Raw genomic sequence first — 18,044 nt, forward strand, 5'->3', positions numbered from 1 at the left:
CCAAGTGGGTGTGCCCTTCCAGCCTACACAGTGGATTTTTTAGGTGAGGCACAGCATGCACAGAAGTGGCCCCACCCTTTAAGTCCTGAGGTCCATCTGCCACGGCTCAGTGAGCTTGGACAGTGCCAGTGAAGTCCTCGGGACTGTCACAGCACCCGGTACTAACCGGGGCTGACCCTGCTGAGCATCCGAGATCTGACGGGATGGGATGGCAGGGAGGCATTGAACTGCCAGGGGACGGTCCCACTGAGACTGGAACTCAGGCCCTTGGGATTCAGAGTCCAGAGTGCTCTCCTGTACACCACGGGACCACTCATGACAAAAATATGACAATATATAAAAGCTTAGTAACACCAGAGCTTGGCTACCTGCTTAAAACTGACAGTAACTGAATAATTTCTATTGAGTTAAAAATTATCACAAACCACCTCAAGTTCTAGCCATGTAACACAGAAGTTCTCTTTGAGGCACTTGCAGGAATACTTCCACACTGGATGGCAAAAATGACAGGAACACAGCTAGTTAAAGTCTGAACATACCAGTGACACACCATGACATAAGTCACTCAATACCTTTTCCTAAAATATGGCATGTGAAGCAATAGTTACAGTAACAGGCAGCATTCTCTCCAGCTGTACTTCACGGCTCATACAGTCAGAGCTTGTACACATCGGCAGTCACACACACTCTGCGTCCAGCCAAGGCAGACTGGTGCTGACATTTTCACCTGGACACAAAAACATTGAGTCTGAAAGAAAATCAAAGCTCCTGAAGTACTTTCTTGCTAATTTATGAGAGAATCTGCCTACTGGCTTCAGTTGTCACATTAGAATTTTAGCTCATCACGTATCCATTCAAGCAGAGTCATTCCCAAGCAGGAGATGCTGCCTGGGAGCTGCCTACATTCCGTGGGCAATTTGTCAAGGCGAATTTCTAACTTTCCAGCAAGTACACACCAGACTCAGCTAAAGGAATCTACCACTTCTTCACTTGCAGGACTTGTGTGTCATAACTCACACCCTTTAAATTACTGCTGCCTGAGAATAAACCCACATATAACCTGGGCCATGGTGGTGGAGGAAGAATGAACTCAGAAGTGGATGAAAGAAATTGCTGCTGGGGGATGAAAAGGCAGAGGAAGGTATTTAAGGATTTCTTTTCATTACTACCACATGCACATAACATGACTCAGCAGGAGTACAGCTGACCTCTTAAACCTGTTAGACAGAAAAAAGCATGTTAATTGCTTTCAAGAACTGGGAGTTGGTAGCTCAGTTGGCAAATATAATGGTTTCTTAAAAGAGTGTGGACTGCACGTTACAAATTCCAACATTCCATCCCTGTCCCCAGGTGACTTTTCAGACTAACATACATACAAACGAATATACAGTAAGTATATAATACAGAGAAAGCATGTTGTTTCATTAAATCATTTCCACTAAAAAAGGAAAAATATGCTTCTGAGGCAAGTTTCATACATGCAAAGAAACTGAACAATGAACCTGTAAATAAATTTTTCTTTGATGTATGTGCTCCACGGTGAACTAAGATTCTCTTGATATGCAACTTTAAACAAGTTGTTGTTCAAAGGTATTTAAAAGGTATTGTTTCAAATTATTAAAAGAAAAAAGCCTAACAATAATAATGCTAACAGAAAAAAAGTCACTTAGAGTTACTCATATTTACTTTAATGAAATCCAAAAAGTGAGAAGATAATACATACTGACCTATAAAAGCTTAAAATTTAAGAACTGACAAGAGAAAATCAGCTTAGTAATAACTTAATGAGTTCAACTAATTAGCAGGAAAAGGCCAGTACATAGGCCATTTGCAAGAAATTATAAAGGCTGATGGATATATTTGTTTGAAAAATATCCAACATCAATAAGGAAAAAATTAATAAAACCATCTCAACCTCCTTTTATTCAATATTTCTGAAAATGATTTTACCAGGAATTTATTAGTTATTCCATATAACTGCACTGACTGTTCTTCAAAGACACAGGTCTACTGACATTTATAATTACTTACAATTCAAACAAAACTCTAAATATTCAAGCCCTCAAGGAAAAAATATGAAATTTGAGGGTAAAAATGTTGGTAAACACAATTAATTACCTGCAATTTAACCATGTTTAGAAACATTTAGAAACTGAAACCTTTAGTAACATTTAGAAACATTTAGAAACACATCTAAGAGTATGCTTTCACTACTGGAGACAATAACTTGGCAAGATCTTTCTGATAGTTTTTCAGAGACCCTTCTGTAGTGCAGTACTGCACACCCAAAACTGCAGCCATCTCTCATGCAAACTCAAACAAGATGGCTTTCCCTTAGGTTAGATGCTGTCAGTGCTGCTACAGAATCACTCAGTACCCATCTTTGACTATCATCAGAGACAGAGCCAGCTACAGAGAGGAGGAGGCTCAGAGGTGACTTCATCACTGTCTAGAACTACCTGAAGGGAAGTTCTAGCCAGGTGGGGGTTGGTCTCCTCTCCCAGGCACTCAGCAATAGGACAAGGGGGCACAGACTTAAGCTCTGCCAGGGGAAATTGAAGTTGGAGATCAGAAAAAATTCTTTCCAGAGAGAGTAATCAGGCATTGGAATGGCCTGCCCAGAGAGGTGGTGGATTCACCATCCCTGGAAATTTTTAAACTGAGATTGGACGTGGCACTGAGTGCCATGATCTGGTAAAGGGACTGGAGTTGGACCAAGGGTTGGAGACTTGATGATGTCAGAGGTCTTTTACTGAATATAATCTATTTTCCACTTCTGAGAAATGCCTGGGCTGCACTGGTCTTGTTGACTACCACTACAGTTCAGACTTTGAGAATTTAGAACAATTTTATCTTTTCCCTTTATTTTCTGTCCCAGAAAAAAACAGTTTCAAATTTGCACTTTCCTCAGGGCTTTGACAGAGTCAGGGCACCATAATTTAGCCTGTTTTGACAGCTTGAACAGACATAAGAGGATCCATGGCAGCTGCCCAGGCACATAACTCAGACTGCTAGGCTGTGCAAGGGCTGCTGCAAGTGCATCACAATTTTAATCAGTACGTTTGAGCTGACTCTGATTTAAATTTCCTAAACTTCCTACAGACCAAGAACGTGCACAGCAGTGACTGCTCTGTGGCCTGACTGCAATGTAGCTGCTGCAGCAACTTGATGTTGCCCACGAGCTTTGTAAGAAACACTAAAGAATTTTTTTGTCCTCAAAGACTTCAACTTCTTTCCACAACAAGCTGTACATGGAAGAATGCCTTTTCTCATATTTATGGATTTTCCTTTCTATAATCATCATGAGGAGAAAGGTCTGCTTTCCCTTTTCTGGAATTGACATTAAAAAGAACATAACCCTAAAACTAGCTCTTATGCTCTTCTAGCCCAGCCTCTCCTTTACAGACAGTACTTCCCCTCCTTTTTTTCCAGTATTTACATATCCTTTGGCTGAACAGTAAAGGAAAAACTCCCATTAAATCAATGCGACAAAATGTAACTGGATACAACTGTGTCTGATAGGTGGTGAAATTACAGAGTATCCTTAAATTAAAAAACTGGTAGACAGTGGGCTTTGATCTTAAATCAGTGTATTTCTCAATTGTCTGCTTCTCCTTTCTCAGTTGTATCAGTATTTGCACCAAATTCCAACAACGCTTTATTTCTAGAAGTTCAGAAGTCCACAAGAAGGGTACACAACTGAAAGGTTTTAATTCCAGCTTCCCTCTGAAAAACTCTATTACCAAAAGATGATCCAGGGCAGTCCAGAGGACAAAGAAGTACTGAAACAGAAGTAGGTCACTCTCACCACTAAGAGCTGTAACAGTACAGAATCTGATAATGGAGAATAAGAACTACTGGATACTTTAAAACACCTAATTCTGCAACCACTCTGAATAGCAGTTCTGCTGAACATACAAACCTTTGGCACTACACTTGGAATTCAAACAACGTGGTAAAGGTATTTAAGATTTTCCTACAGGAAATCAGTGTACATGCACTCACACAAAGTCCTTTCCAGTTAGTCAAAGCCCATGTATTCTGCACTAGTCAGAACCAACAAACCTGAGCCCCGTGTTGCCACGACTTACCCGGACAAGCGCATCGTCTATGATGTGATCACGTCTCACTTTAAGTCGCAGGTATGGGTTGAGCTGCTGTCCCTGCACTAAGCTGTAGAGCACAGTTATGCGTCTCTCACTGTACATCCGGATTCTATTGTCATAATACAATCCCAGGTTCTTGGTAACAGCATTCAATATGAAGGGACAGGTCATAAATGAGAATTTATTTTCTGTTTCTACTTTGAAGAAAGTGTAGTCTTTGTCCATTTCTAGAACATCATTCAGTGGTTCATTAATAAATTCTTCAAAAGGGATAAGTGGTTTTCTGCAATCTATAGTTTTAACACCAAGTTCAGTTTCCAGTGGGTCCACTCGAGGACCTTTTTTATTTCTTCTTTCCTCACCCAACAGCTCTTGAAGAGTTAGTTCACTTGATTCTGGGATAGGTTCTTCATCTTCCTCTTCGTTATGATCTGTATCCACATCCCCTCCTACTACATTTGCATAGTAAACCATTTTCAAGCACTTTGAAGCAGCAACAACAGCATCATCATCATTCACGAGGTTACGACTATTGAACTCGTTGCTTATGACTTTGTAAGTAATAAGCTGCTGAAATGTTTCCATCATTCTCCGAATTTGGTCTGCTCTGTACTTAGACCACAATCTGACCAGTTTTGCTTGAGCTGCAAGGGGCAGTTTGCTCATTGCTTTGCAAAACAACGGTAGAGCCATTTCCAGATACTCTGGGCTATGAAGATTGCCATTCTCCATAACGATAATAAACAAATTCAGATAGTTAGGATCCCGAGAGTACACATTATGGTAAGTCAAGTCACATTCCACATTAGGTGACAAATACACAAGTGCATTTAAAAAGGCAGTTTCTATTTTTTCATTAGAAAGTAACCTATCATAGACCCGTCTGACTGCTTCGATATCTACAGACACTTCATCTGGGCCTAGTTTTTGGAGGTTATTATCTCCCTGTGTGTTATCACCTATTCTTGATGATGAAGACGATGATGCGCCAGAATCTTCTTCCATAGCAGCAGCTGAACAGGCAGCTTTTTCCTTTTCATCTTCATCTTTGTCTTCATCCTTTCCTTGAAGGGACTTGAGCTCCTCCTTGGTGTGCTGCTTGGCTTTTCGGAAACTCTGTACCAGCGCTTCAGCACTGGAAAACACTCTCCCAATCACTCGGATTAAAGGGGAATAATCCTCTTTTTCCCGACATAGTTCAAGAATTTCATATATCTTGTCTTCTGTTAGAAAAGTCACATCTATAAAAAGATAAAGATAAAATTAAAAAGATAAAATACTTCTGATTTGCTCTACTCAAGAAATCTGTGTGTCATACCATCATTAACACTGGAAAAACAGTGTTGATGCCGGATAAATTTGAGAGAGATGCTTTACAATTTCATTAACATGAAGAATCACAATTTCATTCACTGATTTTGTACAGTATTTTATTCATGGATGTCAATCAGAATGTGCACTATGGTGAAACTTTTTCAGGCAATTAACTACATTTAGTAGTTAACAGTACTGTGTTTGTCTAAAGAGCTATCAGTCAGAGGTTTAAACTTGAAAGACTTAAGACTGCAACAACACAGCATTCTGGTAAATCTGCACAGTTAATGTATCAATCATTAAACCAAACAATCTAGACTGTATCAACCTCCTTTTCCAAACATAGTACATATCTATGGACTTCACACATTCTTTCTCCCTCAAAAACAGATCCTGAAGAAAGGATTCAATAATATGCTTTGTTCTATGTTAATGGGAACATAAGATTTCTTATTTCTACTTTTAGTGCTTTCTGCAACTGTTTTACACTAAGCTGATGCTTGAAAATCCTCCCAAAAATACAAAGCATGCTCAGCAATTTATGCTGCCTTCTAAATTACACACACAGTGAGGCATGTGGGTTATTTTTTTGTATATTAGGCCTTACTGAGACAAACAATTTGGGTATACTCATCAACATGCTATTCAGGTAACAAACATAATTTGCTCCCTCTCCCCAAACTCCTGATACAAACTAAGTCATTTGGGGGGTCCATTTGTTATTTTAAATCTCCCTTTCTCTTTAGAAAAGAAAAAAAGAAAACATTATTTACAGCTTTCTATGTTACTTCTCAAAACAGAACCCACAGATGCTTTCACATCAGGTGATGATTTGAAGTAGGATTACCGTATCATCAGACCCTCTAAAGATATTCTAGTTTAAGCAGATTCTTCTGAACCGAGACATAATTTAGAACTAAAACTGAATCTGTTTAATAGCATCTCTAGAAATATAGAAAACACACATTTCAGAATTGTATTCAGCAACCATGCTAGAAGAACTAACTACCCTCTGCAGAAAGAAGTGCTATCATTTTAATAAATAAACATATAACATCTTTAAAAATTTTGAAATGTGATCACCTACACTAATATTCATTCCAATCAGTCACTAAATTAAAACTTCAGACAATGCAAAGACAGACACTATTGACTTCCACAGAGCACCACACCACTCTTAAAGTACATATGGCACAGGAAAGGTTAAGCTTATGTCATGCTACTTAGATTGACTTCCAACCAATGTGAAGACAATGAAAAAGCTCAAAACTAAACTCTGTCCTGTTAAAAAACCAGCTGTACTGAAAACACTATGAAAAGATTCAAGCTTAGTGCAACATCTCCTATTTTTACCTGCTGCAGTGCATGCTCAGGAACTAAAACTTGTATAAAAGAAATTTAACTGCTGACTCAGATGTTCCCTGACATGGCTCCTCAAACTGAGGACCACAGTTCACTGACTCTGGACCACAGAGGTTATTCATACCATAAGAATTATCAGCAGAGGTTGATAATTTAACAATGTAACTTATTTCAGATTTCCATACTTACAAAAAGAATTCTCAATCATTCTTCTAAAGGTTTCAGTATTTCAGGAACCAACCATGTTCTATTTCCAGTTAAAATATTTAATATTACCATCAGCAGTTTAGCAGCAGCTTTAAGTCATAACCTGTACCATCCTGTAAATGAGCTGCCATAAGGGTCCACCTCATTTTTACTTTACAGTAGTAAGGACTGCTGGAGAAAAACAAATATAAGTGCAGCTTCCATCTAAAACAAGCCTATTTTAGTTGATTTGTGTCTCAATCTGTGAGCTTTTACACACCTTCTCCTCTCACCTGTTCTATTTCAAATAAGTAATTCAGTGAAGTAAATGCAACTCCTCCCAGACCCTGCTCTCAGTAACACTCCATGACAAATGTGTACATGAAGTCAAGCTTTAGCAGTGATCCTTGACTGTGAAAAAGACTGCCTGTGATCTGAATATTGCCAACAACATGCTCCCTAATCAGTAAACTTATTAATTATATTTTCTTTATATCTTACAGAAGTTTTGTTACGATTGTGTGGTTGCTGCCTATCTCACTGACCTTCTCTGTTTCCAATTTAATATCTTGGTGATCAAAATTGAAAATACCTTCCCAGGTAATTATAACAGAGATTTTTAAACAGTGCTTTCTCTCTCTCTGACTACAATTGTAACCTATGCTTTTTATCTATTTGTGATTTATTTCCTTCTTTTTGGACTGCCAGCTAAGATATTACTGAGATACTGACAATGACCTCCACATATCTTCTTCCCCAAAGGTAAAACAGTCCTAGGGCTTAGCACTTCAGAAATGTAATTTAGATAATTGTTTCTGAAAGGTATTTATTTCAATTTAGTTAGAATCTCAATCCTATGTCAAGCATGAAAGGAAGTTACACATCATTGTCCTTGGCTTTCTTAAACCTAACGGCAGTTTTTGCAGTAACTATTGCAGCAGATGGAACTTAAAAAATTCCTTAGACCTCATCCAATTCCAAAGGTAACTAAGTCTCAGAGAGCATTAGTGCTCTCTGCCTATAAAGCTACAAAAAAAGGTCAATACTTGCAATGCTCCAGCAGAGAAGTCTGAGTGGCTGCTGTAGCCACCAGACTGTCTCTGGAGGTCAGGTTGAATTATCTACCTTTGGGAGAGGGGACGGTCAGAGAAAATGACAATTCTGTCTCTGCACAGCTCCATTAAAAATACACACAATCAATACACAAATCACAAAACCGCCCTAATGTGCCTCGTGCCCACCTAAGACTACACTGCCCCTCCTTTCCCCTCCCTACTGTTTGCATCTCTGCTTATTCAGGTCGTAAATAGTTCGGGGACAAATTCATCCTTGCATCAGATAAAGAACAGATGCTGCCATTGACTGGAACAATTTAGGTCCCTTATAACAGTACTATGTTTTATTGCTGATTCTGTATGGCTTTTTAATTCCTTGCTGTAAAAAATTTCACCTTCTTTAGCTGAAATTAATGAATCTGAACTTCTGTGTTTATACCACTTATTATCACAATACTTAAAAAAGATCTGCTCAAAGGTTAATGGCTTTAATGACATTTGGCCTGATTTCTGTTTGCATCACAGGTTTTGGCAACAACTACCATTATTCTATTAGTAAGTACTCACTATTCAAGAAACTGAAAAGGTAAATAAAAGTTAGGAAAGATACAGAACATTATTTCACTTTTGTACATTGGCTTAGAAATAACTCTGCTTAAATATTTTTCAGCTTAGAAAATGTATTGCCTATCACCCACTGTATTATTTTCTTCATCTGTTAAGTTTCTTAACATAGAATCTGGAATTAGTTGAAGTATAACTTTTATAACTCATTAACTGTAGAGGAGTTAGGAAACTAGCAAAATGAAAAGTTGTACAACAGCACCTAAATGGCCTTTCCATATTTGCAAAATCACTGTTCTCACAAGGTAACAAACACAGGTTGATTTTAACAGAGCTGTCATAAAGATCCACATTCGGAATCAGTGTTCAGCATTAATCCAGCATTTTTTCAGAGTCCATGGTAAAATACTCAATCACCCAATACTGTATTTTACTTAAGGAATCAGTGAATTCTGTCGGCTGTACTCTTGCATATGAGTATATGTGTTTTACTTTAGGAAAATTCTAAACATCTTACCTTTAAAGTCATCTCTTGGGCCTTGCATTTCCCTCTTGTTCATTTTTCTGTCAGTGCAGGAATTGTTATGGGCACCTTTGGAATTGTTTTCTAGGTAAGCTGAGCTCGTTCCTTTCTTGGAGGGATGAGGATCACAGAGTTTTGCATTAATCTTATAAAGCTCGAGGGCCTTAATGGCTGCTGCATTGTTATCCATACGGAGAAAAGTTGGACAGGAAGCACAAAATTCATTCGTGCAGGCTTCATTTCCACAGCCCTCGGTTAACTGGTGGTAGTAGCGCTCTATTAGATGCTTTGCAGCTGCTCGCTTCCTGTAGCAAACATTCAAAGAGTAAGTACAAGGATTAGTAGAGCTTTCACACACAGAGCTCATTCAATAGCATCAGCAAGGCAGAGATTAGTCAGGCACCGAAACACAAGATTTCTGTCACAGAGGACACATCAGGACGGGTTTTTTTAAATGCAGGATTCTCATCTTGACAAATGCAAATATATTTAGCCCACAATTTAATTTGTGGGTTCTATGTAAGTGAATGATAAATCCTGTTTATGCATAGTTTTCAACTTTACACTGTTGTGCTACAGTGGAGACAATCCTGTACAGTTCTGAACAGTCTCACCTGTCACTGAAAAAGAGCAACTGGATGCAAAATGAGGCTGCAAGTGAAGCAGAACTGGATCTCATACAGGTTTTGAATCTAATATGTGGTACTGAGGAATGGTTACTACTGACGGGGAAGAGGCATGAAATACAAACAATTCAGACATTTATTTAGCAATACTATCAATACCAATAAGATACAAACCCTTAAATCTAAAACATTCTGGATGTCTGGATGATTAAATTATCATCTATTTAGTCTAGTGAAATCCATATGAAAAATATTCCTTGATTACTTAAAACTCAGGCCAAAACCACAATTATAGATGAGCTCAAGGCTGAATATATTTCTGCTCAGTTTAAATGAATTATATGGTTCTCTAAAAAAGCTATTTGCCAAATCCTTCCCTTTCTCCTGCCATTGTAGGTGGCAAGAATGCATTCTGAAAAATCCCAGCTGCATTGCCATGTGCTCAGTACTACATATACACACAGAAGAAAATTTAACTGCCTTATTAATAAGGTCACAGACTTCTAAGAAACTTGGAAACAACAAAGAAATCACTGGAAAGCTGCAGGTAATCAGGACAGAAGCAGCTGCATGCAGTACCAAGAGCACCATAACTGACCACATTTTGGAAAGAAGCCCCCAAACCCTGACTTCATTCAAGAAAACAAGTTATTAATGAAAACTGTCAACTGTGAAAGAATTCAAGTATTTTGATTACGGGTAACAAGTAGGCCTTTTGCATAACTTCAGTGACACGGTATTATAAAGATTAGAATACAGGAACCATGATTCTCATCAGAAATTGTGGTATTAACTAAAAGTTGCCTTTCCTGATGATGATGCACACACAGGTTCTGCACAGAACAGGTATTTCAGAACTCTAGTGTGACCCCCTGGTACTGCTCAGCACTTGCTGCACCTCGCTGCTAATACTGGCTGGTTAAGCATCAGTTTCAGTGCAGCTGCTTTAGAAGGGAAAATGTTCTGAAAGTGACTACTGAGGTATTACTCAGCAATAACACCTTTGCTCCTTTCTTTTCACCCTTGAAGATCTCATGATCCTAGGGAAGAAAATATATCTTACAAAGAAAACCATGACCTTGATGTCTGCCTGACTTTCCAAATGCCTCAGTGCATTCCAAGAAAAAAATAAAATAAAGCAGCATAGGCAATATCATCAAACCCACTACCGTATAAAAAGGGAATAGCTATATTTTATTCCAGTGAAAGAGTTCTGGTCTATCAAATTTTTGCATATATACTTAGGAAAATCTACCTCTCTCCATGTATCTCTAAAAGCTAAGTGGTTTCTTAACGTTGTCTTTTATACTTCAGCCATTACTATAGAGGCTTAAAAAAAACAAACAAAAAAAATGTTTTAATACAACTTGGGCCAGTAGCTGATTTCACAGATGTCTGTTTCTGAATGCCAAGATTTCATGCTTTGATCATTCTTGACTCTCAATCATTCTAGACCTTCAGACTTAGCATGTGAAATACTGTCATTTGTAAGTAGGTAAGTATATCACATGAAAAAGCTGAATTTTTACACCTGAGCTATGGCTACATATCTCACACTTTTTTAGCTCACCTACCTAGTTTGAATAAAGTTATCTCAGTGATATATTAACAACACATTTTATCATATAAACAACACTCCACTTTAATCAGGTCCTATCTGAGATGCCAGGAGATAATGGTAAGCTTAGACTCTTCTCTAACAGTTAACTTCTGAGGGACCAAGTATTTTTTTTGCCTCTAATATTTAGCTACCAATTACTTCTCAAACTTTGCCATGGCCTAAAATAATGCTGTTTGTACAAACACTTTCATTTTGACTCATGGCCACGGACTGACTAACTCAAGTTCTTTGGAACTCTATTAATGTTTGACTGAAGGTTAGATTTTTTTTTTAAAGTCAATCATGAAAGCAAACAATTTGGTGTGCAACAGTACTAGAATACAGCAGTATCAGAATTTCATAGAATATGGTGGAAGGAACCCACAAGGATCCTTGAAGTCCAGCTACTAGCACTGCACAGGACAACCCCAAAAATCACATCATGTGCCTGAGGGTATTGTCCAAATGTCTCTTGGATGGATTCAGTCAGGCTTGGTGCTGTGACCACTTCCCTCGAGGCCTTTCCCAGTTGCCCAGCCACCCTCTGGATGAAGTACCTTTTCCTAATATGCAATCTAAACTCCCCCTTACATAGCTTCATTCTGTTGCCTTGGGTTCTGTCACTTGTCACGACCGACATCAGTGCCTGCCCCTTCCAGTTCCCCTCATGAGGAAGTTGTGACTGCAATGAGGTTTCCCCTCAGTCTCCTCTTCTCCAGGCTGAACAGACCAAGTGATCTCAGCCACTCCTCACACAGCTTCTCCTCAAGGCCCTTCATCTTCACAGTCTTCCTTTGGATGCTCTTCTAATAGCTTTGGACCATCCTTGTATTGTGGCACCCAAAACTGCACACAATACTCGAGGTGAGGCCACCTCAGTGCAGAGTAGAGTGGGACAATCCCCTCCCTTGACCAGCTGGTGATGCTGTGCCTGATGTCCCACAGGACATGGTTGGCCCTCCTGGCTGCCAGGGCACTGCTGACTCACATGAAACTAGGACCCCCAAGACCCTTTCCAAGGCACTGCTTTCCAGCATCTTAATCCTGTCTGTACATACATCCAGGGTTGCCCTATCTCAGGTGCAGAATCCAGCACTTTCTCTTGTTGAACGTCACATAGTTGATGATTGCCCATCCTCTGATTTCTCAAGGTCTTTTTGTAAGGCCTTCCTGCCTTCAGGGGAGTCAACAGCTCCTCTGAGTTTTGTGTCATCTGCAAACTTGATTAGTATCTCTTCCAGTCCTGCATCCAAGTCATTGATGAAGATGTTGAAGAGCACAGGGCCTACGATGGAGCCCTGGGGAACCCAACTAGAGACAGGTCTGATGTCACTCCATCCAGTATTACCCTTTATGCTTGACCCATGAGCCAATTGCTCACCCGCCATATGATGTATTTATCCAGCCGTGGGCTGGACAGTTTGTCCACAAGTATCCTGTAGAAGACAGTATCAAAAGCTTTACTGAAATCCAGAAAGATTACATCAACTGAATTCCCTTGATCAGCTAGGTGGGCTACCTTGTAATAAAAAGAAATTAAGTTTGATGAGCAGGACTTTCCCTTCATGAAGCCATCCTGGCTGTGACTGATGACTGTTGCCTTTCAGGTGTTTTCAGTAACTCCCAGAATAATCTCTACAATTCCACCAGGCACTGAAGTGAGACTGACAGTCCTTTAGTTTCCAGGGTCATCCTTCCTGCCCTTCTTGAATATTGGGCCAAAGCTTGCCAGCTTCCAGATGACTGGGACCTCTCCAGATTCCCATGATAATTCAAAAATCATTGAGAGAGGCCTTGCAATGACATTGGCCGCCTCTTTGAGTATTCTTGGATGCATTCCACAAAGCCCCATAAACTTATAGGGCCTTATAGCTGGATCCCCTCACCTCTCCCCTGGCAACTACTCCAGAGACTTTGGACATGACCTCAGACAAATTATATAAGCAAATAAAAAATGGTGGAGACAAAGGGAAGATACAGACCCACAGAAAATAGAATGGAACTTACTGAGCCTTCTACATGAGCTATTGTTACTGAGGTCCACTGATGAAAGTACTTACAGAGAATGCAGTTCCAAGTAAGCCAACGTGTGATTTTACAGAACAGTAAAGTACTCCATACCACATTCTCACTGGGGTACTTCAGGAATTATTACTGTTCATTGCCAACAGCTCACATTTCCTATTTCCACATTATTCAGAAAAAAATCCCCATAGCATACCTTCTATGTTCTCCAAAAGTGAAAACCTGATCACTTTATACATTTCCCTGGTCATTTAGCATGCAGAAAACCTAAATTCTTGTCCTGAGGCATTAAAACTGTTTGATCAAAAGAGGTAACATAAAACCACTCTCTATTCTTAGCTCATGCTACACCCATGAAGACTGCAGCTCTCTTTAAGTTTCTATAAAGGGATTTAACTGGTCCCTTACAAACTCAAGGTCTAATTCACTGTACATCAGCACACAGCTAATGTAGTTAAGGCTGTAGTGACTGATTTGCACATACATTTCCTAATACTGATATTGTTGTTGCACATACAATTATGAAACTGCACTGGTGTAGCTGCAATTGCAAACATTTCACAGGCATATCCTTATGCCTTATGGGTAACTGCCCCACAGCAGGATTGGTGTAACCTCCTCAAGCAATACACACCCCTTCAGTGAGGAGGAGCACCTAAAATAGACATCAACTTCCTTCCCCAATGTCCAACCATTTCATAAGCACATTTTTCCATTTAGAATTAAATTAGTATTAACTAACTTACTTTTGTAGTACTTAAAGAAAAAAGAATGCCTTTAGGCTTTTCATTTGTTCTTTAGCTAATACAAAGCCAGATAATAAGTACTTTGTATTTGTAATTTAAATGCTTCCACAACTGTGCAGTATCACTAGTCAGTATCACTGGCCTCTGTAGATACTTTTGCAAAGGTGAATTGGGCTGCATTTTGTGTAGTTATTTTTTAATGTCTAAACCCTACAGGAAATAAGATATTGAGTGTACTGGTACAAAAGTTCCTATGAAACAGAATATAATTTGCATTTCTCAAATAACTAAATACATAGAAATACCAAGTAAAGGAAACTTGTGCAACAGAGAAAATCAAAAGTTCAAATATTTAAGGAATTTTAGAAAATTTTGAAGCAGGTAAGAATTTAAAAATCACCTACAAGCATTTTCATTCAATTTTCAAAACATGCCAAAATTTTAAAATATTCCACCTAAATTTTAGAAATATGCATGTTGCATACTTGTCTGGAAACACCAGCATGAAATGATGATTCTGAATGATTTCTGAATAATTTCCGCTTAGGACACAATTTTTTAATTATTTCTACACCAAAATCTCACATTAAGTAGAATTGTTGAACTGCTGGAGGGCATGAAGGCTCTGTGGAGGGATCTAGACAGGCTGGATCAACTGGGCAAGACCTGTGGCATGAGGTTTGATAAAGTCAAGTGTTAGGACCTGCACTTCAGTCACAACAACCCCAAGCAGCGCTACAGGCTGGCGACAGAGTGGCTGGAAAGTGGTCCAGTGGAAAAGAACCTGGAGGTGCTGGTCAACAGCCACTGAACATGGGCCAGCAGTGTGCCTAGGTGGCCAAGAGGGCCCATGGCATCCTGGCTTGCATCAGAAATAGTGTGGCCAGGAGGACCAGGGCAGTGACCATCCCCTTGTATTCAGCACTGGCGATACTTCAAGTGCTGTGTCCAGTTCGGGCCCCCTCACTACAGGAAGGACATTGAGGTGCTGGAGTGTGTCCAGAGAAGGGCAATGAGGCTGCTGAAGGATCTAAAGTACCATGAGAAGCAGCTGAAGGAGCTGGGGTTGTTCAGCCTGGAAAAGAGGAGGCTCAGGGGTGACCTTATTGCTCTCTACAACCACCAGACAGGAGGTCTTAGCCAGGTGGGAGTTGGTCTCTTCTCCCAGGCAACCAGCGACAGGACAAGAGGACACAGCCCCAGACTGCACCAGGGGAGGTTCAGGTTGGACGTCACAAAAAATTTCTTCACTGAGAGGGTTGTCAAGCTTTGGAATGGGCTGTCCATGTTGGTGCTTGAGTCTTCATCCCTGGAAGTGTTCAAGAAACGACTGGACATGGCACTTGGTGCTATGGTCTAGTTGATGAGATGGTGACTGGTCAAGGGTTGGACTCAAGGATCTTGGAGTTCTTTTCCAGTCTTGGTGATTCTATGACTGCTCCAAGATAGCTAATTTTAGTCAGTGGCAATTTACAACAGCCTGTTTTACAATGGTCATTAGGAATTCCCAAGTGCCAAAATGTTCATAAACTATTTTCTTAATTCAAAAAAAACCCCAACAAAACTATTAACATGCACAGAAACCAGAAGAAAATTTATGTCTGCTTTCTGGACGGGAAAAAAACCCCCAGAGAACAGTTTTTTTAGTACTAACAACACAACTTTCAGTCTGTGTGTTAACAGACAGGCATAGAGACACATACACATCAGTGACAGTTATACTACACATTGGAAACGAGATGACCAGCAGATTAAAAACTGTTAAAAACAGTGGAGGTTGTGGATGGACAACTTTGTGAAGTCAACTACTGCTTTGTGAGAGTTTCTGTTTCAAACACTGCACGTTCGTTTCCTGCCTCTGTTTAGTTAGAGTAAGAGCAGCAGTGCTAGAGAAGACAAGCTTCCAGTAACAGCACTGCCCACACAGATTCTTTTGAAGTGCCCTGCACACCAAACTGCCAAACACTCCACCCAGAGCTGGAGCTGAGCCCTCTGTTACAGAAGTGTTGCAACACCTTTTCCCGTTTCAGCCACTGGCAACACAGCAAATGTGCATCTGCAAATGTGCACACTCATGGAACTCGCATTTTCCAGACCTCATTCTCTCCAGTGTGGTGGACCCCAATGGCTAAGGTGCAGATCATGAACCCCCTTGGACTATACTGGCTACACCCAAGGGACCTCCCTCCCTACCGTGTATTTGACATCCACTGTGTCTCTGGGAACACATCACGTGCTGACAGTGTCAGGCATGGCACTTCCCCAGGAAGGGTGAACCTGAGAACAGCCCTGTCCTGGCTATATGGAGCAATGCAGGAAGACTGCTAGAGAGAGGGGGTAAAGAACACAGCATCTATCTCGTGATCTTGTCTCTCACAAAAATTACCTTACACAGCCCTATTAGAAAAGCAGAAAGAAGTTTCTAAATTATACAGCATCCCATCCTCAAAAGCAGAGCGAGGAAGGATGAATGCACAGAAAGCCTTATCAAGATACCCAAACCTTTGCCTTGGTATGTGACAACATGTAATAGAGAGTCAAAACACATGAACAGATAAGTTACTAGAAAACAATTAAATTATGTAATTTAGTACTAAAGAGGTTTTAAGAAAATTATACTAATCAGTGGAGATGTGACAGGAGCAGATAGAAGATACTTATGTTAAAAATTCAAAGACTTGAATGAATGCTAAGGCAAAATGCCAAGGCGAAATGGCTTCTAACTCTGAGTTAGCACCACATGTAGAACCACAATTTGGAAAGCTTGTGATAAGCAAGACTTACCCATAGAAGATTTTGCTGCGTAAGAATCCAGGACTATTTTTTAAAATATATTTTCATTCACACATGTGAAACATATGTGAATATGCTCTTAGTAAAAAGCTTTGCAATGCAAAACACGGTAATAAATAAAGCAATTATATCAGCCAACCAGAGCAAAAACAACTTAATCATTCATTGCGCAAATAACAAACCACTTGCCTAAGTTCTTACATTTACTAACGAATTATAACCATGTAAGTAACATAATATTTTAGCTACACAGTAGCCTTGCAGGTCACAATTACATCACCCAACCTGCCATTCTACCTATGCAGCAGGACCACAAAAATTCTCTGTAACAGCAACTGTACACATCACATTGTTATACAGACTTGAACAATTTAGTTTTGCTAGTATATTGTATAACTATTTGACTCTGCGTTGGACACACTATTACTCAAATATGTGAATTCCTACTGTTTGAGTAGCTTACATCTATTTTAGACAGATACCTGAAATCTATAAAGTCGGGGCAACTCTGATCATTATTCTGTACTAAAAAAAAAAGTACTCAGCTATCACACAGAAAAGCTTACTACTGTAGATTATTTTTTCAGGTTCAGTTTTAAGGAGGATAAATGACATGCACAAAAGAACTGTCAGACTTCTAGAAGGAAAAAAGTTTTACTGCCTTTTCCTTCTGATTTATCATAGGTCCTTAAAGAGTCTTGTTTCACATCAGTCTAGATGACAGTTTCTGATATACCTTTCCTTAAAACATGTAAAAAACAGTAGCCCAACTGACAATAACCAGAGTGGACTACAGCCAGTCTGCAGCCTGATTTCCCCTGTTTGGCTAGGCCAGGGAAACAAAAGAACACAACTCAACTCGGTGCAGGAACAATAAAACACAATGCAGCACTGGCCACTACTAGAGCAGAAATAAGAGACTATGGCAGGGCTTTTGCCCTGCAGCCTCTAACATGTGTCCACATAGTGACAGCCAGTCATCTCTCAGGTCCTGACCTCTGCAACCTGTCCTCCTAAGAAAGCAGCTAGACAGCACTTCTGTAACAGATGGCAGAGAGAGGGAAAAGAAATGCCATCCCAGGGGAAATGCTCCTTCTGGTGCAAGAAAAGGCTACACTGCACTGAATTCCTAAAAACACGTCAG

At 39.8% G+C, this 18,044-nt stretch overlaps 1 protein-coding gene across 5 annotated transcripts in view; it reads right to left on the reverse strand.

The window, feature by feature from the left end:
* UBE3A (ubiquitin protein ligase E3A) overlaps positions 1-18,044 on the reverse strand; it is a 55,479-nt gene that overhangs the window by 12,451 nt on the left and 24,984 nt on the right. For all 5 annotated transcript variants that reach the window (XM_071547693.1, XM_071547675.1, XM_071547666.1 and 2 more), the window contains 2 exons: positions 9,105-9,415; positions 4,092-5,347 (listed from right to left, as the gene is read on the reverse strand). In XM_071547693.1, the coding sequence (XP_071403794.1) occupies positions 4,092-5,347; positions 9,105-9,415 (1,567 nt within the window). The remainder of the gene's footprint in view (positions 1-4,091; positions 5,348-9,104; positions 9,416-18,044) is intronic.

The sequence above is a fragment of the Pithys albifrons genome, chromosome 1, assembly GCF_047495875.1.
Source record: "Pithys albifrons albifrons isolate INPA30051 chromosome 1, PitAlb_v1, whole genome shotgun sequence".
Lineage (NCBI taxonomy): Eukaryota > Metazoa > Chordata > Aves > Passeriformes > Thamnophilidae > Pithys > Pithys albifrons.